At 40.2% G+C, this 25,096-nt stretch overlaps 1 protein-coding gene across 1 annotated transcript; it reads right to left on the reverse strand.

Annotated features, from left to right (window-relative positions):
• Window positions 1–24: 24 nt before the first annotated feature.
• On the reverse strand, window positions 25–24,090 carry cpsf1 (cleavage and polyadenylation specific factor 1). Its single transcript, XM_042506394.2, has 38 exons — window positions 23,914–24,090; window positions 22,424–22,589; window positions 22,291–22,318; window positions 22,052–22,185; window positions 21,878–21,958; window positions 21,621–21,772; window positions 20,832–20,978; window positions 18,950–19,089; window positions 17,938–18,048; window positions 17,727–17,820; window positions 17,552–17,639; window positions 16,221–16,370; window positions 15,996–16,047; window positions 15,680–15,753; window positions 15,501–15,575; window positions 15,301–15,381; window positions 14,896–14,991; window positions 14,600–14,779; window positions 14,288–14,429; window positions 13,958–14,136; window positions 13,593–13,735; window positions 10,539–10,713; window positions 10,226–10,432; window positions 10,046–10,135; window positions 9,812–9,958; window positions 7,939–8,091; window positions 7,428–7,544; window positions 7,051–7,141; window positions 5,955–6,039; window positions 5,192–5,333; window positions 3,907–4,059; window positions 2,667–2,843; window positions 2,179–2,245; window positions 2,050–2,097; window positions 1,813–1,968; window positions 1,293–1,422; window positions 330–468; window positions 25–246 (listed from the first exon to the last, which is right to left on the reverse strand). The coding sequence occupies exons 2-38, from the start codon at window positions 22,565–22,567 to the stop codon at window positions 199–201; spliced, it is 4,416 nt and encodes a 1,471-aa protein (XP_042362328.1). The 5' UTR covers window positions 22,568–22,589; window positions 23,914–24,090; the 3' UTR covers window positions 25–198.
• Between the last annotated feature and the right edge of the window lie 1,006 nt (window positions 24,091–25,096).

Below are 25,096 nucleotides of genomic sequence, written 5' to 3' on the forward strand. Positions count from 1 at the left end.
GAGCTCAATAAACAAAGACAAGGCTTGTGTAAATTATTTAGATTTTTTAATACAAAATATCCTAAGAAAACATGGCTGCCCTCTTTTTTTTTCCCATCTAACGAGTAAGAAAAACAAATCAGGTTTGAACAAAGACGTTGGTAACAAAACATTGAGTATAAAACGGCGTCGAGTGGACGAGACGTGGGAATGTGGCTCTCAGAAATGAGCTGTGACTCTGTCGATCTCCAGGAGGTCGTCCAGGATCTGGGGATGAAAGGAGGACACGGTGAGAGGGAGAAAAAGAAAAGCTGGCGTCACTGCATCCTCTCTGCTGTCAGAGCACTCACGATGTCCTGAGTGGTGCCGATCTTCTTGGCCAGCTCGCTGCGCTCCATCGTACTGAGGTACAAGTATTTGTTGAGGAGTTCTCCGTCCAGGATGTTGCGCACGGCGTTCTGCAGGCTGCGTCTGTTCGTGTGCAGCATTCTGCTCGCAAGACACAAAAGAGTCAGTTACATCAAACAGCCAGTCTAACAAAAAAAAAACAAAGACCTGCCTTTCGTCTGGACTGCTCACGGCAGAGAGAGATGTTGGCTGCTAATTCGGGTTATTTTTTAGGACTGAGTGCTGAACTGTCTCACGGTTTTTATCAAAAGCTAAATGAGCCTCTTTTTTTAAGGTTTGAGGACATTTGGAGCCTAGAACTGAACTCAGCTGAGGGGTCCGGGTGGATCCTCCCATGGTTTTTTTAAATTAATTAATTTTTTTTTAAATAAACAAGCTCAATTTTCTGCTTTCTTTTAATGCAGACAACTTCCAGCCCACAGGCCAAATTTGACCCCTGATGAGGTGGGTATTGTTTTTGTACTTTTTGGTATTCATAAGATGTCAGTTGGCAATAAACTGCATAAAAATAGAGCTTGTATGTAAAACACAAAAAAAAGTGCCAGAGGAGGATCCACCACACCCATGCAGAGGTCCTAGCTAAGATCCTAATGTCCTAAAAACCTAGAAATGTCCTAAAATCCTGAATCCTGAAACATGTTTGGGGCTGCTGGGACAGGCCAATGGCCTTTTGTCACTTTGCAAAATTGGCCCCCAAACAGAGCAAGCTGAGTGTCCCTGATCTAGCGACAATAACTGCTCAAAGTGAGTTATTTGGGGCTGTTTGGTGCAGTTGGGCAGGAGGAGCATTTTTTGCGGGGGACACTGCTCGCTTCTCTTCTATGTGAATCACAATAGGAGAAAACCTGACTCCGTCTTTAAACGGTGACTGTTAACATGCGGCTGCTGCTCCGGCAGACACAGACCTGAAGGCCTTCGGGTTCAGACCGGCGTGATGAGGCAGCATGGTGTTCAGAGCATTTTGCAACATCAGCAGACGGCGGTAAGTCTTCTCCTGCATGGGGAGCAGCATGCCGACTCCTCCGTCAAGGGTCGCTGCGAGGACGCATTCAAACGAGGATTAGGCCACGCTGAACATCTCACTCACACAAAAACACACACACACACACGCGTGCTCTCTGTGGTGTGTAACTGAGTCGGCCAGCACACTGTAAAAAATATCCTGTAACATCCTCTGTCCTCTATGTAATTCTTTTTTTTTTTCTAAATTAAATATAGCTGCATTACGACAAAGACCTGCCATTTAAAGAGTTAAAATAAAAAAAAAATCATAAATACTTAATATTTATAATTAGGACTGATTTTGGATAAAAATGTACTCAATAAAAGTACAAAAAATAACAAATGTATGATATTTTTTAGAGCCCGCTAAGCACGCAGTGATACGAGTGTACGTTATAATAAAGCCGAGTGTTTTTCACTCACCAAACCAGGTGATGTGCTTGTTGTCCCAGGTCAGAGCCTTCTTGCTGCCGCTGTCCAGCGCTCCTCTGCACGGCATCCTCCAAAAAGTGTTGATGTTGGCTCCGGCGTTGAAGTCCGCTCGCCGCAGCAGGCGCATTCCTCCAAAGCTCTCTTTAGCTGCAAACGCACATCACACGTCACATGACGGCACGTGCATTTCACGCTGAAATACATCTGCATGCGTCAGTCTTAACATACCTTCAGGTAAATACATATATACATAGAGGTTCTTGTCTCGATCCGACACTGAAAGCAGAAGAATGAAAGGTTAATGAGGAGTTTGTGAAAACTACATTAAATATGCGTCTTGAGGGCGTTCAGCATTACCCAAGAATCCCAGCTGGTTGTTATCCACCATGAATTCGATGCTGTAAACCTCCAGGGGTTTTGCATCCTGTCAAAAACAATGAGAAAACAGTTAAATCCAACAAAGAAAGCTACAGTGCCCGAATTATCTCCAGCTGCCAGAGTTTCTCTTTTCAAGATTAACTGGAGTGAATCCCTGCAGGAGACACGCCGTCGATACTCGCTCCTACATCTCAATCAATAAACACTCAGCTGTGTGTACTGCTGCCCGCAGTCTACTTAATCTGCCTCCACACTCCCGAACAACGCTTAGGCCTGACTGTCTGTGACCTCCTCTGATCCCAAACTCAAAGAGGGAAAAATTAAACGCCTGCAGTTATTGAACGCTCCATTTAGTGCCTCAGATACTGAGGATACTTCCATCAACAGCAGCATCTAATCGGTCCAGCATTGTGGCCAAGTGGACGTTCGTGCCAAACGTGGGGAGATGGCCGGTGTTCCCCGCTCACCCTGCTGACGAGCGACAGCGTCTTGCTCTCCTCCTGGTAGCGCAGCAGCGAGATGCTCTTCATCAGATCAGCAGCCAGGATGAAATTCTTGATGCTGAACATCTGGTGGATGTAGAGCTGAGTGTCGATGAAGGCCATGCCCGTCAGGTCGTTGTCCTTCAGGACCCACAGGAAGATCTGCACGGGACACGGAAGGTGCTGACATTAACCCTTTAAAACCTGGATCAGCATCAGTTTTTGTTGTGCTGCATTCAGATGCCTTTAACAACTGGAACCTGAGAAACTTGGTTTGATTTCTTTTGGAAACATGGAGGAAACCACAATAAGCAACATGGCAAGAAAGGTCCAGAAAATTCACACACACACACACACACACACACACACACACAAAAAAAAAAAGAAATTACAGTGAGGGGATTATTCAATATTTTAGAAAAAAAAGGAAAAAAATCTATATTTACAATTACGTGACATAAAGAAATATATTTTATGCACGTTTTCAAGGCCATTTCCTCGTCTCTTTTTGTTTTTACTATTTTTTTTTTTCCTCATGCGTATTTTTCTTTTTATATAAATTTTTTGCTAATTTTGGGGACCACTTCTTAAAGTCCGGGTAAAGTGAATTCAGAGATTTGTTTTAAAACACATTATAAATGTGGAAACTGATTGTTGAAAACATGTTACAAAGACTCTTTATATAGTACTGAATTGTGGAGGTAGATGATTGACTGTTTTTTCACCATTTTCCTGTTTTAAGATTTTTTGGGCGGGCCTAAAACCACAGCTCGATGCTGCACTGGAGCTATACTCAGCATAACCCCGCCCCTGACAATGTGGCAGTATAAAAACGAGAAGCAACATTAGCATCATCCCGCTATTGGGCGTGGCCTCCGCTCCTCCAGCGGACACGCCCCCAGCGTTTCAGATCAGAGAATACTGTGCATTTTTTCATGATTCTGAGACCTTCTTTTACACACTTGGCGATTTTTTTGGTCATCTGAATTTGGTCAGGTGTTTAACAACACATCTTTCTGTGATGTGACAAACTCAGAACTCATTTTAATTATCACTTTACACAGACTTTAAGATGCACATTTCCTTTGTGTGTTTTTAAAAAAGAAATCACATCAGTTTGTTCAGGTTTCAAACGGTTAAGTTATATCTAGCATGGTGCGGTGACTAGCTAACAGTAGTATCTGTTATGAGGCTGCTATGGGAATTGTCAGTCGTGATGTGAGACCTTTTGTCCGATGGCTGACACCAGGTACCCGTGGCAGTGACACAGGGCGGTCACGGGTCCCTTCTGTTCCTTCTCGTACAGCACTTTGAACTTGTTCTTGGTGAGGGGCTGGCCCGGCTCAGGCACAACCTCGATCACATCCAGGATCAAAATCTGAAAAAAAAAAAGGAATAGTTTCATATCCTCAGAGCTCTGCAGGAAAGACTGCAGCTGACTCCTCCCATGCCGGACACAAACTCTTTGTGACAATCAGGACCAAAACCTCCTGCCACAAAAACACTTTCTTCCGTAATCAAGGTCTGGAACCCAGCTGACAGTACATTAACACACATTAGGGCTAAGCTTTATGGCTTTAAAATGACAGTGTGATATTTTATGGCTGTGTCGTGATACACAATATATATCTTTATATACACTTTAAACTAATGCTAAATGCTAAAATTTAAAAACAAAAACTGAATCAATTGCAGTGACAAAGTTAAATAAAGTACCTACTGGCAAATGAAGAAGTTGAATACACTACTGTTAAAATAACACTCAGCAAAATTAGGTTATAACAACATAAGTAAAGAACGTTTATTATGAAATTTTAAAAAGTATTGTGAGTATAAATCAAAGTGGAACCCATGGTGCTTTTATTTTGAAGGAACCGGCTCATCTCAGGCCTGAAGTGTTGATGAGACTAAATATTCACGATCTGAGCTCTGCAAATATAAACACACGCCTCAGCTGCTCACACTACCACCACTACCAAACATTAAGTTACACTGTTACTGCAGCGCTCCTACATGTGATGTGATTTTTTTCTCTGTAAGCTGGAAACAAACTAACAGCTCTCCAGTTCATACATTAATAGTATATGCAAATATATGCAAATCACAGTAGTGGAAAAGCCCTGTGTGTGTGTGAGAGAGAGAGAGAGAGTCGTAGGGGACACAGAAAACCAAACTGCTGGTGGCTTAAAAAAAAAAGAAAAACAATGAAACATTTTATACTTGATGTTTGAATTAAAGTCATTTTTATGTGTCGCACATGGAACAAGCCGCGATACATAGATTATATTCGATATCTCGCCCAACCCTATCTTGAGTGTTGCAGTACTTTGTTTCATTTTTTTTTTGCTCCAAATATGTTTATTATACATTTATTGTATGCACAATAAAACAAATCAAATTCCTTGGTAGTAAATGTTATTCTGATGAATCTTATTGTGAAATAAATAAAACCTAATGCTGTGTTGTTGTTGTTGTTGTTGTTGTTGTTGTTGTTGTCGTGTGCTGCTCACCCGGCCCCTGCAGGTGACCTCCTCGCCCTGCATCAGACACGTCCCTGCTGCCACGTAGCCCTTCAGTCCGGACACGGTCTCCTGACTCCTCAGATTCACCGTCTTCATGCAGGTCACGTGTTCCCACTCCTCCAGGTCGATGCTGACGGAGACAGAGACGGTTCAGGGTCAAGTCAGGGCACATTCCCCAAAGCTTTTAATACTCTGGTGTTCTTGTCTGCTAATAATGATTTTTGCTATTTCATTCTATTTTTTTATTTCATTATATTTTGCACATTCCACAGCCCACAAAACTTCTCTTCCATGTATTAAAAGACAAATCTCTCAATTTACTTTGCCCGGACTTTAATTGCTTTGGTGCATGTAGAGCTGATAATTGCATGCACGGCTCAAATTTTACATGCAGTATCGTGCACATGCACGTGGTATTTTGAGCAGAGCACAATGCGCAGGGACTTGGATAAACGACTCGACATTTCTCACTGACCCTTAATGAAATGAGGGAAAGCAGCCGTGTGAGACTGAATTAACTGCTCGGATAAATGACCCACGATTTTCAATTAGAGCCCTGAAAGCAGCACAGAGCCTCCACGCGGACGACCTGCTGCGGAGTAAAAGGGAACACCAAACTGCCGCCAGCTGGTGTGCAACTCTTGATTCACAGGCGCCTAATGTCTATTACAAGGCTTTCTTATTGATTTTGCAAAAGTGCTTTTGTGTTGCTCAGAGAGGTGCGTAATATTAAGAAAAAAAAAGCTGTTACCGTGTGTTGGGGATGGCCTCCCAGCTGACCGGAGAGATGAGCTGGATGGAGAACTTCTCCTGCTGAGGATTAATGTAGCGTTCATCTGCACGGGGACACGAAAGAAACATGTATCCACATATTTATGTCGAGGAGGAAAATAAACAGCCACTTCAGATTTACAAAGTTCAGGATTCATACACACGTTTCAAAATTAGTTTTCATGACTTTGAGGCAAACTTTAAAGACCAGACATTCTCTGAAACGACCACTGTTAACCTTTATCAGTCTTTTTTATTATGATATCATAGCTTTTTCAAATATATATATATTATTTAAAAAAATAAAGAAAGAAAGAACAGGACTAGAACTGAATATTTCAACACAACTAAGGGACTGTTCATAATTTAGAGAGGGTGGTGCAAAAAAAGAGGAGGCATGTCTAATAATAATTAAAGCACTGGGGAGGGACTTATATTTTTTAATTTGGCTTAGGGGAGGAGCACATAACTTTCAATGGCTGTATTTATTTCACTGCAGATTTAAGAAAAAAATGGTTTGGAGGGCATGTTTTCTTTTTTTTTTTTAAAAAAAAAGGTCTTTTTTTTCTAAATTTTTCCCCCAATTTTTTTTTTTTTTGTTTTGTTTTTGAGATTTTTGGCTGTTTTTTTCTCTCTTTAAAACATGCCTTCTAAACCTGAGCATGTTCTAAACAAAAACGGCACCATTTATCAAAGACAGAAACTGTAGAAACAGAAACTGTTGTTGGATTTTAAAATTTCCAACTGTCCCTGAGTTTTTTTTTTTTACAGGTCAGTGAAACAGATTTCCATGATTTTTTTTTCAGAACTTTCAGGGTATATTTAGTTTTCCAAAACTTTTCCAAGCCTGCAAATTACAAATTTCGGGGTTTTTCATGACCTATCGAACCCCGAAAAAGTTGTGCAAGGCTGGTGTTTAGCAAATGTAACAAGATTAGTAAACTCCCAGCAAAGAGAGGCTGACTGCTCTGAGTCAAAGTTTGTGAAAAGTAGTTTGCGAGCTAAAAATGTAGAAATGGTTGAACCAGTGATGTAAAGAAAAGGTGTGCCTGTGTGTGTGCGTGTTCATGTCTGACCTCGATCTATGATTTCGTACTCCTTCTCCTCTCCAGTCATCCTGGGGATACGTGTGCAGAGCTCTTTCACACTGGTGCACACAGCATACACCTGAGAGGAAAAAAAAGGCAAAAATCGCACAGAAAAAGTTCACATCAAAGACTAATCCCTTCAAAGTCACCCTCATTGATTTTTTTTTCTCTCTCTCACAGTAAGAAAAGTTTAAGGCCAGAGGGCTTTCATCTCAAACTTTTCAAAGCGGCTCGATCGATACGCTTTTATTTTGCATGGCGTTATGCAAGCGGAGGTGTGTGTGAGTGTGTCTCAGCATGAATTTGTGTCACGTTGCCGCTCCGCAGCCTGCGGCGCTGTGTGGGCTGAGCGAGAGGAGCCTTGCCTTGGATTCGACGTGGTAGGAGACGTAGTGGACGGTGCACCTCAGCGGGATTTTTCTGACTGGCCATGGGGCGTCGTAGGACAGATAGGTGGGCAGGACGCTAATCCTCAGCTCGCCCTGTGGGAGATCACACACACACACACACACACACACACACACACACACACACACACACACACACACACAGAAAACTTTACAAGGCGGCAGAACGGAGAAAAGACACTTCTGTATTTGAGGAACTTTGAGGATCATTAAAAGCACATTTTGAACGTTGTGCTTTGATCCAGCAGGATTTCACTTTTCTAGCCTTCATCTTTGGCGTTCCTCCAACTCACCTGAACTCTATTTCTGACTCTTCATCCACTCGTGGACATTTCAGTCATCGAACGGATTAACTTGTACATGTGCAACTTTTCTGTGAGCTGGCAGTTTGTGCTGTCATGTTGTTTTTTTTTTAACTTTATTTAATCCAGAGGAAATTTAAGAAAGTGCGAGTGTGTCCTCTGCGTACCTGTTTGTTGAAGTAGAGGAAGCCTTTGGGGCAGTTGATGTTATGGAAGGGTGAGAAAGACTCGATGGAGCCGTCGATGGTCATGGGGTGAAGCCTCATGGCTCCACGAGACGTGACCAGCATCCAGTGAGGAGACGGACCGCAGATGAACACCTGTGACACAGAAGGAATGTCATTTGTATGTCAAATACAAAAACAATGCAAATACCTGCTACAGTTAATATTTTCTTTAACATAATATATATATATATATATATATATATATATATCTACTATCTACTAAAAAAAGAAAAAAGAAAAAATCTGTAGCTTCATATCATGCAATATGGTTTATTTCGTTTGCATCATCTGATAACTCTGGGCTGAGGGAGCGTCTTCACCACGCACAGAACACCAGAACAAACAAACATGGAGGAGGTGGACAGTGATACTGAACGTGGGGATTCTGTACAAGACTCCAAACGAGGACGAGCTCGTACCCAAAAGAGGGGCCACTTGTGTCGTTTGGACGTGGTTTGGGTGTGAAAAGTCAGACACAGCACCTCTATGACGATCTATCAATATATGAACTGGAGAACTGTTTGTTTGTTTCCAGCTCACAGCGGTTGAATCCTTACACTGCAAAATAAAAGCACCATGGCTTCCACTTTGATTTATTGAATTATAACATAACTTTATATTAGGGCTGTCAAGCGATTAAAATATTTAATCTAATTAATTACATGCTCTTTGATTAATCAATCAAAATTAATCGCATACATCACATTTTGCTATAAAAGTCTTTGAAAAATTCGATTTACATTTTTAAGCACAAATTTCACTCATTTATGAAGTCATGCAGCTCCTGCATTGTCAGCAACATGACCCTGTAAATAATTCAGAATAAAATGCCTTTTGTCAGCAAATGATGGGATTCTGTCAACAGAGACGTTGTCAGAGGGCTTTTATTTTGAAACAGCAGCAGGGAAGTTGGGGTAAAACAGACGTCTTTGTACTTCCTCATCTCTGTGGCAGAGAGACTTTGAAACTGAAGTAAAAAGTGGAATAGAGTCAATATAATCATCAGAACATCATTTTCACTGTCTACTTCTGCTGACAGCCAAGCGCAGAACATGCAAAAAAAAATCTGTGAACCGCCGTTTCTCTAGATGTATCGCGGCTGACAGGCAGCTGAGGCCGTGCCTGACGAGCGCTGCTCCTGCAGTGTGCATGCTCTAACCTGTTAACACGGGCGCCACTGCTACATGCTCTGCATTGAGGTGATATTTCAGGCTTGAAGTACTCAGATGGTTCGAAAATTCATGTTACAAAGCCACTGTGGCCTTCAATGACAAACCAGGTCAAAGCGCACCACAGAATGCGATTAATCAGCATTTATTTCCTGTATCGCGATATAGCCTAAAATTATTTTGATAATATGTTAAAGCCGTATCGCCCCGCTGTACTGGACATAGGTCTGGCTATGGCAGATTAGTGTGAGTATGTTCAGCAGTGAAAAAGCAGAGTGCATCATGATGGCGAGTGTTAGCGTTAGAAGAAACATCAGAGAGACTCAGCCATACATGTGTACGAGTAGGTGAGTCTTTTGCTTGCAGCCTTTCTTGATTAATTCTACTCTAAGAAAACCCTTTTGCTTTTGATTTGCCTTGTTTTTCAAAGCACTTTGTAAACTCAGTTTTTAAAGGTGCTATATAAAAAAAGTTATTATTGTTATTATTATGCTGTATGAAGAACAACTTTGCAAACTGACTCAGATCTTTGTTATAAAGATCTCATGTTTCTGAGGACAATGTCTCCCAGAAGCTTGATTTGTAGTTAAAAAAGGACACAACAAACACGTTTTTGAGTTGGAAAAGAAAAATGCCCTTCTTACCCCCGAGTATCCAGAGATGTCCTCAAAGTATCTGAATCTGGCGATCCGACTCTTCACAGCTGAGCTCTCCTCGGCGGCCCCGCTCTCCGCCCTCTTATCTTTCTTTAGCTTTGATTTCTTTTCTCTGAAGTTAATGTTGTGGGGCACCTGAGTGGAGTAAAGTAGCACAGTAAAGGTTCAATCCATTCACATTTGACTTGATTCAGTCCATCTGTTATCAGGCTTAGCTCTTACTTTTTTAAAGCGCACTTTCAGGTTGTTCTGTGGCTGCTGCTGATCGTACGGGAACGCTTCGTAGATCAGAAGCTCCTGTTCCACGTGCACCTAGAAAACAACAACACTTTGTCTTATACCCTGTTTTCACTTACTGTAGTTTTATTGTATTTTCATGAAGCATTTTTATCAAAGACTCACCAGTAAGTACGGTCTGCTGTGATTGTAGCCGAGTGGAACCAGCGCCACCTCTTTGACGAGTGGGATGTCTCCTTGACGTGTCACTTCCTCTTTTTTACCCTCCCCCTGTGTTGCTGATTGGCCGGATGAACTGTCCACCAACACTCTCTGACCAACTGGGAAGTTCTTCACCAGGAACACCAATCGCCAGTCTGGGAGCTGGTAAATCTGTCAGAAAAACATGATCACAATGAAAAAGGAAGCGTAGAAACATTTAAACAAATATTTACACACTGATTAACATGATGTGTAGATTCTTCTGATATGTTCAAACCTCCATGACACCGTTCTCCCTGATGATGATGCACCAGTGGCTGGGCTCTGCCTTGCTCGCCTCGCCTCCGGATGGCCCTGGTGCCACGTAGCTGCGGCTCACTTCATCTTTTGCGTGAGACGTGCTGGCGTTTGAGTCTCCGTACAGCATTTCCTCCTCATCGTCCACTGTGTTACTGCACACACACACAAGTTAAGTTTCAGGAAATTTTATTTGTAGGCAGGTTTAGTTTGCAGCATTAAGTGCAGGGCATTCATTAACACAGTTTGAGACACATCAGACAACATAAAACATGACAAGAACTTAAAAGATAAAGCAATTAAAGTGCCCCAGTGCTGATCGAAATGTTAAATATGTTAAATATTTAGGGATAGGGATTGTTCATTTTTATTGATATTTACATATACTGATACCATTATCGAGACTCCTTCACAATCCGAATCTTTATTGATACCACTATTGATACTATTCTAGGATTTCATGGAGAGTAGTTTTAATTATGTATTATCAGATGATTAGAGATCATGACAGCATGTTAAACAGGTTGTATTTCCATCTCTAACATCCATTTTATATTCTATATCACTGGGAAAACTAATTTCTCACAACTGTATGATTTAGGTTTCTTGCTAAAAACTCAATTTTCTTTTTCTTGATGTTACATTTGAACACGTCATGATGAGGTTTTATTTACCTTTGTCTGATAGTCATTTTACTGAACTGACTTTGAACACATCACAATGAAAACTGAAGCAAACTGGGTTATTTTAGCTAACCAGCTGTTATACTGCTGTTTTCAACATTGGATGACGATTTTTAACTGATGGGACTTGCTACAAAGTTTGGGTGTGCTGACCACTGCTGCTGTGTGTGTTCTCCGCCTTGTAAGAAATTATTGTGCAACATAAATTGCATTTCGCATCTTGCATCTTTTGCTTTGGTAAAATGAAGCCAAACTTTAGACCTCTTTGCACGTTCAGCCATCCTCGCAAGCAGCTGACCACCTGGTTTCTTCTTGGCTTGGTTTTATTCCTGTTGGCTGCCAATTCAACTAAATTCAAAAGCTTAATAAGAAAATCGACGTATGTGTACCAGTGACTGGATTTAAATGAGGTGACTCAACTCAAGATGTGATGTTTTGTTATAGGGCCCACAGGACCCAACAGCAGTATCAATAAGCTCAAAAGCTATTGATTTTCGGGTTCTGAAAAAAGCTGAACCGGGTCCTCAATAGAACTAGGTTTCAATCCCCATCCCTATAAATATGTAATAAATACCAAAAACACTAAACTACAAAACCAGCCCTTAAGTAAAAACAATCTGAATTTTTGAATAAATAAATCATAAATATGGGCTACAAAATGATCCTGTGCAATTCTTTGACAGCAGCTGGAGCAGAACTGGTTTTAAAGTGCTTGGTTTTACACCTTGGGACTAAAAACCTCTTTCCAGAGGGGAGCAGCTGAACTCAGTGTGCAAAGAGGCCATTAGATAGCGTTTGCTCTCCGCTGCAGCTGTCTGGTAAACAGGGACGCCAGGTTCAGCTGGGGCTCACCGATCAGCTGACTCGACCAGTTTACAATCTGAATAAGAGAGTTCCTGATCTTTACAGAGAGACTTCCAAACCACGACACCAAGGAAACATCAATCCATCTTCCAGACTTCAATCCTCTGTATAAGACATGGATTATTACAGGTCAAAGTCTTTCACTGCCTCCATTTTTTCAAAATGACACAAAATATTCCCTTCAGTAAATACCAAATATCCCAGATGCCACCAAAGCCCGGCCACTTTAGGCCAAATTTTATGAGCATATCAGGCACTGAAAGTTTTCTGGTAAAACACTCGACCTTAAAGGAGCAAGGTTTCTCGAGCAACTTTACCTTCTTCCAAGGTGCACCGAGAAAATAAATGAATCAAAGGTGACGACACTCCTGCAACACTTGCAGTATTTAGAACAACGTGTTTCGGATTGTGACCTTCATCGGGGTTTAATACATTTTAAAACAGTTGTGTTATATACTTTAAAATGTTCAACCGTAACCCTATCACTGGCATTTCTGGGATGGAAGAATTTGTCTGCTTATCAGAAAAACACTAGACTTTTTGCGTCTCCCGCCTGCTGTTTCACTGTATTTAACTGGAAATCAACAAAGCCTCTCGCATATATGCAACGGATGAGACAGATGATGACCACTTTCAAATCAGACAAAAGTTGGATCTTAATTTAATTTAGATATTAAGTGTGTGGATGTTGGAAAAACATTTCAAGGATACATAGGATCTTTGTCCTTTGCTTGAAAAAAGTCTCTTATCACAACAGCAAAATAACAAGGTGCCCTTTCACTACCCTAATTACAGCGTTACGTCCTTAAAGAAGAAGTGAATTCATAGTCTGACCATTTTATAAACTCCCATCTTGCACACAGTTGGGGATTTTTTTTTAATCTTTTCTTTTTCTGCAGCCTATTTAAAGTTATATTATTCAGGAATTGTTGGTTACTTTTTGTGAAAAGTATTGCCAGCCAAAGTGAAAGCAAAGTGCTTGGCGTTTCACCGCGCTATGTCTGCTTTTTCTCTGCGCTTTGTGACATTTTCTTGGCTTCCTTTTGCATGCGTGTTGCTTACGGATTGGCACCTTTTTATAAAGTCTCAACCTCATCTGCCACTGTGACCAGAAACAATGCAAACACAGCAAAATAAGCCGAAAACAAGAAAATCATTACGATCCAGGTTGACGGAGGGGCAATTACTTCCTTGTGAGTCTAAACTTTGTTTTATGTAGAAAATCCTGTAAAGAATATCTATAACATATTTTTGTTTTTGTCTACCGTTTGCTAATTGAATTTAAATGTATCTATGCACATTAATCTTGGAGTGGGAAATTTGTATAGGGAGGATGGTTCAGAGTGGGAGGTATTGCCTGTAACACAATACCTTATTTATTGAATTGAACAATCTGCATAAACTTTTAAATAATAATAATCAACCTGTGAATAAACAGTTAATGTAGCGACTGGTTGTATGCTGCAGTCTGGAGGCGATGCTTTTACCTGAGCTCCATGATGTTGGTCTCTGCTGATTCAGAGTGACTCCTGACGACGGTGTCCTCTTTGACGGAGCAGCTCGCTTTGTTTTCTGTGGTGAACATTCCGCTCACGTCTCGGTACGCACACAGTGTGATCACGCGTGATTGCTGTTAAATGAGAGACGTGTTTTTAAAAAAAGACTCTTTTTAAGCAGATTGTGTGAATCTGGTTTGATGCTGTGCATTTGCCTGTAGTAAAGAACTGAACAGTGACACTGATGAAACTGCAGTAACAGGGACTCTAGTCCAACAGCTTCAGTGTGTCCAGCAGGGGGCGCATGTGTCCAATGAAAAGCCTCCGAAGATAACTGACGGGGATGATTTACTCACAGTGGGGATCTGAGGTTTCTGCAGAGACAGCCGGTGTGTCTTCCCCATGTATGTGTCAGTCTTCAGTGCAAACATGGTGACCACTCCCTCTGCAGTCATGATGACCACGTATGGGTCCGCCACAGAGCAATGCACTATGGGAGAGCCCAAGTCCACGGGGATGAAGTGGAGCTGCGTCACTGGGAGCAGAATTTACAGAGAACATGTGAGTAACACAGCTTATGTTTAAAAGTTGCTTTAATCTTATACTCAGTTTTACTCTATCTCCTGTTTGTTACTGCAACAACTAAATGTAAAAATATAATTATCACAATGATAACCATATTTTACCTCCTTCCAGCAGCCGAATGCCCATGGGGGAGACTTGGATGATGTACTTGTTGTCACCAATGTTTCCAGCAAACACGGTGGGTCCCTGTGTAGCAAAACCACTGGTGTCCAGTTCCATGATCTCCTGACCAGTCTGAAGGATCTGCATAAAAAAAGTTACATTAAATAACATCCCAATTATATGATAGTATGATAGATAGGTTTAGTTTTACCTTAATGTTCCATTTCAAAACTTTTATTTTTGCATTTGTTTAGATTTTTTAAAAAAGTAGGACATATGTTGTGCGTTAATGAGGGGTGTTTTTTTTTTACCATGGTTGAATCCTCTCTGCTCAGAATGAGAAAGCCGTGCTTCTTCGTATCATCCTCTATGGGAGCCTCCGTCTTCTCCTCCTCCTCTTTCTCCTTTTCCTCTTTGTCCTTTTCTCCCTCTTCGCCATCCTCAGTGGTCTCTGTCTCTGCTCCGTCCTCTGACTCATCGCTTTTTGAAGCCTGGGAGAGGAGCAAGAAACATTTTACTGGGAAAAAAATGAAGTTACGAGTGGACACTTTTTATTAGAGTGGAAAAAAAAAAAAGCTGCGGCTGTTTCGCAGAGAAAACATAATACTTTTTTGTCTTCCTTGACTTCATTGGAGATGACTGTCCACATGTCGTGGCAACCTGGTAGCTCAAACGTAGTGACCACCTGGGGTCGGATGCTTCTCTGCGTAACAGAAAGGAAACGAGTAAATAAGCAAGTAAAAGTCAGAGGCGGTACACTGTACATTTCCAGGCTGTTCAGACTTGTACACGAGTGCCAGAAAAGTATATCTGAACCGTGAGCTTGTTTCTGGGGTGTTTACAGGCTACTCCGCCGTTCTCTGAGGCAGCCCTGGTAGACCCAGACTTCACTGTAGCACCATCACTGGACCTGAGGCAGACGGCCCTCACGACCACAGGTTTCAGGACAGTGCAGTAACATTAATTTATATGCATTAAATCAACAAATCATCACATCAGTGGGAGCGGTTACCTGAAGTACAGACAGTGCGCCGTTCTTGCCGTAGCCAGAGCACACCACAACCTCCAGGTCAGGCTCAGGATTGCTCTGGAACTGTGGGTAAGATGAACATCCAAGTTAAAAAATCCAAATACAATTCTTGAGATAGAAGACTACAGTTAACATCTACAGTAACAAATCTACAGGGACTAGGAGTGTATTAATGTGTGTACCTCTTCAGACAAGAAGGCAGGTTCACCCATGGAGGCATTAGCACAAGGTCCAATGTTGAGTATGCTATCGCACACCTGTATGAAAAACACAAAGAACCAGTCACGTTTCACAAAAATCTGAATGTACATACAAAGTAATTAAACTTCTTGTTTGTTTGTTTGTTTGTTTGTTTGTTTACCTCAAAGGAGTAGGTGGCCAGCTGAGTGCCTGACTGGGCCTCACTTCCGTACACTTCTATCTCATCAACCTCATCTGTCAAAACAAAGACGCTGAGTGAAACACAGACAGGCTGATCACACACACGCACACCACACGAACACACACACACAGACACAGACACACACACACACACACACACACACACACACACACACACACACACACACACACACACACACACACACACACACACACACACACACACACACACACACACACACACACACACACACACACAAACTTGTGGCGCATATCAAAAATGATTTTGAACCTACCCGTCCAGTTGGTGGAAGATTCTACTCGCTTCTTTTTGCTCGGTGGTTCTTCCTGGAATTCATACGTTTTTGTTTTAGTTTACAGGCTATTTTTAAGGCAAAGAAAGCTATACGCGTTCACTCACTGCTGCATGTGCACAAGCATAAATCAAGTAAAATAAAAATGGCATTTCTAATGGTGCTAAGGCGATATTAGAGTTTAATTTTACACAGTCACAAATATACCTGCTTATCTTTTTCCTTCTCTTTCTCTTTGTCCTGCTTTTCTTTGCCTTCATCTAGCGGCGTCTCCTGAAGTTTCTCAGTGTACTTCAGGAGCAGAGAGTTTCCAAGGCGGGAGCCCAAGAACAGGTACCCAGGCTCCATGGTCACCATCTGCAGGAGGAAAGTCCAGAGTGCGAGGCATCAGTTTGTCTCCTTTAAATCCTCTAAAAGCTGACAGACTTAGTATGTATTCAGTATTTACTTCACTCTCTAAAAGGTCAGACAGATAGAGGAAAAACTACCTGTGGGTTTTTGGTAAAGTCTGCAGAGGTTTTATCTACTAGCTAATATATAATTTTTGTGTAAAAATGGAAATTTCTGTTGCATTCAGAAGCTTTAATCTTTAAGTTCTGTCAGTCAAACCCTGATCACTCAGGCATTTTGTGTTTGTCCATAGAAACACACAATGAAGGAGTATTTGTTGAAGATTGAGAATTCCTGTCACATCAAACCATTGAGTTTCCACACATTTTTTCAGAACTTTTCCTTGACTTTTGGAGGACCGAAAATTATTTTTTTTTTTACATCACACTTGCGAACTCGAACTCTTTTTAAACATAATTTCAGCTAGCTGGCAGACATGAAGAGGGAGTCCAGGTGTTTTATGGCCGTGGGAACCCTGCATATAAACGTTTGCATTCTTGTTTGCGTTGCTATTCATGTTCCACCTTTATCCTGGACAGACACTCTTGTTCTGCCTTGCAAAGAGATATACGGTAAAATCACAAAACACTTGACTTGACTGACTGACTGATTGAGTTCTGTGCTTCCGAAAGGTCTAAAATATACTTGTTGGCTCAAAAATGGTCCACTACATGTGACAACCACCAAAAATGTGCAACCTTTAACAGAATACTTTGATTTACTAGATATTTCTAGAAATGTCCTACACATTAAAAGGGGGGTCTCATTTGAACAGGAGGGAAACACTATTCGACAGGGGAGCAGACTCTGACACATCACCAGCCCTTTTGGGTGCTTTTGCCTCGGCCATAGAAGCTGAATGAACTGGTTCAAGAGGGACACAGTGAGAGGAGACTGTCCGCTAGTTAAGCGATTGCGGATGGTGTCATTCTCTTGAAGAGGTGTTACATGTGCCTAACAATTTTCGTGCATGTAGGTGACACCAGCTGCGGGGGATACTGCGTTGAAATTTTTTGAAGTGCTACAGAGCAATTTTCTGACGCAAAAGCATTGGACCTATCCTAGAATCCTATAAAATACCCACCATAATATACGTGGGTGGCCCAAGTCCATGTGTTGGAAACACTGCAGTGACAGGTAAAACTTACGCAGGTTGTCAGGACGCTGGCAGCAGCTTTGTCAAAGTGGAACGCCCGCACGCTTCTCATGCCGTCAGTTATGAGGGTCAACACATAACTACAAAAATAACAAAAGTCTGTGAAAAATCATAAACTGCCACCATTTTTCCCGCACATTCAGGTGGAAATAATTCGAATGACTCACATTTCTCCTCCTTTCAAAGAGATGACCATCTTGTCATACGCAATGAAGTCAGACTGGGAACAGTCGAGTGTGATCTTCACTTCCTCCTGTACACCTGAGTAACCAAAACATGTCCAGTGATGAGCATCACAAAAACATCAAATGACATGTAAAGTATAAAGGCCAGGTGTCAAAGGTTAGAGTTAAAGATGTTTTCGATGATGATGCTTACGCAGAGGGAATGCCGTGGTCCCAGTTGTCTGAGAATTGAGAGAAACTCCGTACGGTGGAACACTCTGGTTCAGATACAGCAATGAATTCACAGCAAACACCACCACGCCACCTGGAGGGATTTGATACATAATCAGAGAAGCTAGAATACCATGAACTTTAACCCTTAGGGCACGCTTTAGTGTTACAAACACTCGTATCGTTCTGTACACAAAATGCACTTTGCAAAATCAAGCTGTAAAAAATATTACACACTATTATTTTCTACTTGAATTGAATTAATTTCTAATCAACACCAGTGCTAATCACAAAAAACAAGTATTCATTCATTTTCAGGATTTTAACCCTTTAAATGCCCAGTTTTTGTCATGATGCCATTATGTTTTTACAATAAAAAAAAGACAAAAAATAAATTATTTTTAATATACTACATTCAGAGCAGATTTTTTTGTTTTATCATGGCAGTCTGGGATATGTCAATGATTAGCTGCAGCACTGGTTGTGACAGTGCACCTAGTGGATATAGCATGTATTTTCTCCATATGCAAAACAAAACAGTAAAAATTAAAAATTTCTCAGGCAAAAGCCCAGAATGACACCCAGAAATACTACACTGCATGTTTTAATGCTTTGATGGCTGTTGGATCAAAAATTGCACTTTGAATGGGTTTCAATTGGACATTTTTTGCACTTAACAGTATGAATGTAACAATTTTCTTTACACTGTGTATTTTTGACATGTTGTGGGAGATAAGCTGAAAACTTCAAGATTAAACAAATATACAAAATCTTACCAAATTTATGCCATAAACATGACCAAAATGATAAAAAAAAAAAAAGAAGAAAAAGTGCGTGAAATGCACTAAACAGTCCCTAAGAATTAACAACACACTTCCTCACATAGTGTAAATCTTTATCTAACACTCCAACAGAACTGATCTTATGGTGAACTAGGAACTTGGCAGCCACGCTGTTCATAAGAAGAGACAAAAGGGAGAATTCCCTGAACTCACCGATCGGCTTAGGAACAGGCATGACCTGCGTGCAGTCAAAGGGCAGATTACTGAGGGACCAGATGACAGGGTGAACCTTCTGCATGATGTTGAGGGAGATGGCAACGATGCTACAAGTGTCCTGACGCACAGCCACACGCCTGGCAGAAACATCAGACAACAGATGTTACAGGTTAAATCAAATCTGGCATGCTTAAAAGCAATAGGTAAAAAAGTCATGGCCATATGTATATAGCAAAGACAGCCACTATTTGCAACCTTAATTAACACTGCCTTAGTCTATATTACTTACTGGTTAAATAGACAGGATTTCAAAACATTTTATTCACCAATTTTCAAAAGATTTCCTTAAATTTCAATAATATTTGCTTCCTTTTTTATTACTTTATTTAACAACAACAAAATGGGTAGGCCTGGTGACACAGGTGACACAGCCATATGTTATTAAACACACACTTCATTTACAGCTAAACAAACTGCTGAAGCTAAGAAACTTTTTTGCAAAACGTCAATGCCACACCCCTTATCGTCTTGTCAATCAGTCAGTGCAATTTGGCATGTATTTGGATAATAATTTTGACATGTTTGCATGTGCTTATTCCTTGCTAAACAACCGTTTGTTTTATGGACATGTCGAATAGTTATTTTGTGTACTTGCCTGAACCAGTGCGTGCGTGATACTGTAATAAACTAAAGTTGATCGTCTTTATGTCGCGTTTTCCCCATCCAAGAGGATCAAGGATCCAACACACAGGCCACATGTAGAGGTCGACAGATTATCGGCCTGGACGATTATTGGGGTTGATATTTGGCATTTTGTCAATTATCTGTAACAGCATTTTTTTTTAATGATCGCTGATTAAAATTAATTAATTAAACAGTGCAAAGAAAGTGTCCGCATGGGAGGAACTTTAACTTTGTAAAACTTTAGGGAACTATTTTTATTTATTAATTTTTTAAATTTAATTTTCACTGGACTTCATAAAAACTGTGTGATGTATATGAATGTTTCAGTTTTGATTAAAAACATTTGCTAAAGTCATTTATACTTTTTGTGTTTGAGTTTTGTGTTGGAGTTTGTTATATTCCAAATTCTAAATACTGACAAAAAGATTTTTCATTATTTTTATAAATGCATATTGGTTCCGAATATCAGTTATTATTCTCATTATCTACTAATAACTGGTATCAGCCCAGAAAAAACATTATCGATCAACACCTTGTCACATGTTATAATGTCCACATCATGTTATTTGGGGATTCTAATATATATCTTTAGGCTGGGTGTTGTCTGCAAATAACAAACTTGTTAATAGCTAACTGTTCTACAGGCTGAGATTTAAATGGAGACAACAGTCTGAGCAGCAGCCTCCCACTCAAGCTAACATTAGCACACATCTGAATAACTGTTACCAGCATCATTTCTATATTTACGACACTGACAGTGAACATTCATGCATCCTTTGTGTCACACATCTCATTATGAAAGCCTCAGTTAACACGCCACAAAAAGCTTTTCTTCCCTTACGTGACAGCATGTTTCTCTCTCCCCAAAAGGGGCACTGCGTCAGTGATAATGTGATGTGAGTCTGGTCTGTGTGTATTACATGATACTAGTGACATTGCAATGGTCATGTTGTGCAGCACTAGATTTTAAATTAGTAATACAAAGTACATGTTGCAGCATGTTAATATTAGAAATGTTTGGGGGATTTTTAATGAACACATTTTCAACAACAATGTATGTTCAAAGCATTTGCAAAACATTCTGTTAATTCCACACCATTTCCAGGCCTGGAAAACAGTTTTTCTAATTTCATAAACCTTCAAGGATAAAACAGTGAAAGCGTGTTTGGTATATCTGATAGTGTGGTTGACTGACCCCGGCCATGTCTGGTTAGGCTCAAACAGGATGAGCAATGTGGGCTCATAGTAGCCGTGGAGGAACTTCATGTCGATGATGTTCAGGAGCTTCTCGTCCAGCTCACGGACGTCTATGATGTAACTGGGTAGGAAGCTGGATTTAGGTCTGGAGATGAGACACAGTGATAGAAGCACTCAGAGATAGACAATTACATGTGCAGGCGTTTCGTTGTGTTTATAAAACAAAACTTTTTCATGTCCGTGATGACAGTGATGATAGATTCAGTGATGAAAAGTGAGCCATAAAAAGTGAAGTGAGTGCATAAAAATGTTTGACTGTAAATGGTGCTGTAAACATATACTTGCAAATTCTTGCTTAATAAATCTTCAAAGTTCATGAAAAAAGACAACATTTTTGCTGTCAGAATAGATTAAGTATGTAACATTGCAAAATTTTATCAGTTTGGAATTCTTCCCTCATGTAAACTATTGCAGTCTATGGGAAAATTGCATCTTTAAACATCAGTTTGTCACCTATGATCAACATCACAACATCACTCAACACCCGCTGCACAGCAGCTATATTTTTACTTTGTTCTTAAAACCATGGATTTACATTTATGGCAACTACAATATAAATTGTTGCAGATAAAATGGGTGGAGGGGTGTGAAATTTCCATATTTGGTATGAACAAAACAAAGACTGGGTTTCAGTAATAATGGGCACTGTGAGGGTTTTAGGATACAAGTGCCAAGCAGACTGTAAAAGACATTAATTAGCAGAATGAATAACTGACTGCAGGCATACCCTTCTCCAACTCCCCCCTCCTGTTCATCTGTTAGAGTGTCCTTCCTGAATGGCAGCACCACCAGCTGGGTGCCATAAACGAGCATCACAGCACAGCGATTCTCTGGATCTACGCGGACGATAGGAATATGTACATTCTGTACAAATCCATCCTGAAATGGTAAAAAGAGTGCAAATCAAACAATTTCTTCATTGGTGTCAACATTTGCTCTCATTTAGACTTTTCATATATACGCTGTGTTCTTGTCTCTACATACCCTGAGCTCTGGCTCCTCAAAGTAATGGAGAGACAGAGTCTTGAGGTCATGTGTCCCGGGGTCATACTCTACTACGGACAGCTGGCGAGAAACGAAAATACGCACACAAAGGTCAGAAAAAAATATTTTTTAGGGAGCTCAAAAATTGGCATTGCACAGTTTCGACAATGATACCTTAGCATCTTTGAAACTGAGAAGGAGTGCATCTCTGTTGGCTCCCACAAGCTGCACACTGGCCATGGACATAACATTGCCAAAGAGGGAAAAGGATGCCACCTGCTCCAACTTCTCTTTACGAGGTTTGGAATCTGTCAGAGGTGGAAGGAGTAAAGTCAGACCACAAATGTGCTCATTTAAGTTTTTATCATTAATTAATAATAAAATATGTACTTTGAATATGATACTAAACATACCTGAGGACTTCTCAGCCTTTGATGTACTCTGAAATAATGACAGAAGTGTTACACATATCACCAAAAAAAAACATTTAAGCCCTTTATTTCAAAGCTTGATAATGGCACAAGCCAAATGGATACATATAGTTACCTCCACATCATGGATAATCCTGTAGACAAATAGTTGAGATGTTCCAGCAACAACCAAATTCTTCTCCTTGCTGGATATGAAGTTGCAGTAGACGGAGAACTCCACCGCAGTGGGGGTGTGTGCTTGTCTGTAAACAGCATACATCCTGGCAGGGCGCCCTCAGCATCTGACAGGAGAAAACATTCAAGTCAGGATCTCCTAACATCACTTTGAGAGTAAATGTCTAATTAAGATACAAAAAAACCCAACATTTGAAGGTTAGGCTAATAGTAACTGGCTCGTGTGAAACATTATTCAGAGTGACATTTTTTTTTTTAAATTGACAAACCAAACATATACAAAACATCAGGTTAAACAGCAAGTACAGGTTAAAAATGTGTCTGAAAGATTCGAGTAAAAATGCAGTGTACAAATGATAAAAAATGACAATGACAAATGAACAGACGAGAAAATAAATAGATAAAATAAATAAATAAAAAAACAGAAACCAGACAAAACAAGATACATGGCATAAAAATAAACAGATGTACAAACATACAAACACAGTCCCATCAGTGAGGAGATTCAGTACAGAAAGTGGCATAATTTTCCAAAAACTTGACACATTAATTGTTGTTGTTAATCGTTGCTGACTGGCTTAAGGCGAGCTTTCCGTTCCAGGAGGAAAGATACTAACTTGGGAATTTAAAGAATTTCTGTTTGTTAATGAAAAATTTGGCGAATCAAACAACAGAATTCGTTAAATATTCAAGGGCACTATTGTTTGGATGATCAAAATTACTGATGATATCATTGAAGTTAAAAGAGTTGGAGGTTTCAAAGAAGTGAGATTTCAGACCTGTCCAAATCTTTTGGATAGTTCAAACAAAAACAATAGCTGTATAACAGTTTCTGTTTGATGTTTGCAAAAATAGGCCCGACTGAGATTAAACTTCATTTATTTAGTGAATAGTGACGTAAAAAGCCACCCTTCAGTAAAGTTGTGCTTTATTCGATAATGTTAGACAATACAGTTTTGTTTAACATAATTTGTTCCACTAAACGTCTAACGTCACATTTAACTATTTTAGCTATGAATATTACATACATCCAGTTAGAGCAGTTATGCCAGTTATGAATGCTCGCCACCGATGCAAAAAGATGCTTCCATGAAAAGCACCGCTAACGTTAGCTTGCTTACAATTTACAAAATGCACCGCTAAGATTTGGCGAGTGGCGACCAAGTGTTTTGGCAAGATAATGTCCTTTTCCCTGTGCTAGCTTAAGTCTTATTAGTGTGACATGTTAGTGACATTGGCAATTCAGTCATGTTGTCATGACTAGTGTGTGTGTCCGCTAACTGTTGCCTTCAGATAACAAATGTATGGAGAAGCTAAAGTTAGCTATGTTAGCAACGCGCTAATATTGCTAGCACATTAGCTAGTATGGCACAGCGCGTGCACCTGACTACGCATGTTATTGCAAATGATGACATAAACTTGTAAACGTACCTATCGTCAAACTCGTTTTTGGAGTCTGTAGCTTTATTGTTCCTTCTTCTGTTTACATTTAGGGCATCATTTTTTGTGGGTAACTAACTTGAGCTAGCTATTTAGTAGCCAGGTAAGCTAGCAGTTAGTTGTGTTGTCGGTGCTGCAGTCTTCTTCCTTGTTTTCATTTGCGGCAGACTAGCCGCTCCGCTGCGCGCTGCTGCCCCCCACAGTTCAACCACGGGACATAAGCAATACATCCATGGACATAAGCTGAATTCCACAAGTTCACGATTGTCCATTTTTAACCCTTAAACGGACAGGCACATATGAATATTTTGGAGAATTACTCATTTGGTATTTTCTAAAATAACACAGTTTCATGATTTTTTTTTAAAAAAAAAAACAAACCTTGGTGTCAAAATGACACTTTATCTCTTCAGCGATACATTGCCCATTCAGGGTATACTGTAAAACTTCAATTAATAGGCTAATATTTCCTTAAATCATTGACCTCAACAGGCTTATATTTGGGACAGGCATCTATATGGGACGGCCTTTTATTTCCTTTCACACAAAATTGTTGCTCAACTAAGAAGGGAAATACAATCAAATTATTTATTTAGTAATTTAGAGCCTGGACAAATTTCTTTATTTAAAAAATGCGCTGTTTAAAAGAAGAAAAAAAACATGGGAAGAAGCTAATGAGCAACAAAAGAAGGAGAAGAAGAAGAAGAAAAAGAAGTACAAGAAAATCACTGGAAAATGTGCCCTCCAAAAAGGGAAAAAAAACAAACAAGAAAATTAGAAATGACCTTGAAAATTATAACAATTCTGTAAAATAATTTTAAATATATAATTATGACGACATGGCTTATGACTATTCTTTTTTTTTGCATGTCTCCTTCTTTGGTGCTTATGGTGTCTGTATAATGGACATATCTTTTGTGTTGGCATAAATTCAACTTGAATAGTTGACCCATCTCTCCCCCTTCAGATATATTTATATATGTGTGTGTGTGTGTGTGTGTGTGTGTGTGTGTGTGTGTGTGTGTGTGCGTGTGTGTGCGTGTGTATATAAATGTATATATAGTGCCTCATTTGAGCTACAAATATTTTTTATTGAGCCTCCCTGAGTGACTAAAGAAAACAAATTACCCTCCCTTAAACATAAATAACCATACTCCGTAACCATTCTCTGTGG

This window comes from Plectropomus leopardus, chromosome 17 (assembly GCF_026936395.1).
Source record: "Plectropomus leopardus strain MGB_pleo_1.0 chromosome 17, ASM2693639v1, whole genome shotgun sequence".
NCBI lineage: Eukaryota > Metazoa > Chordata > Actinopteri > Perciformes > Serranidae > Plectropomus > Plectropomus leopardus.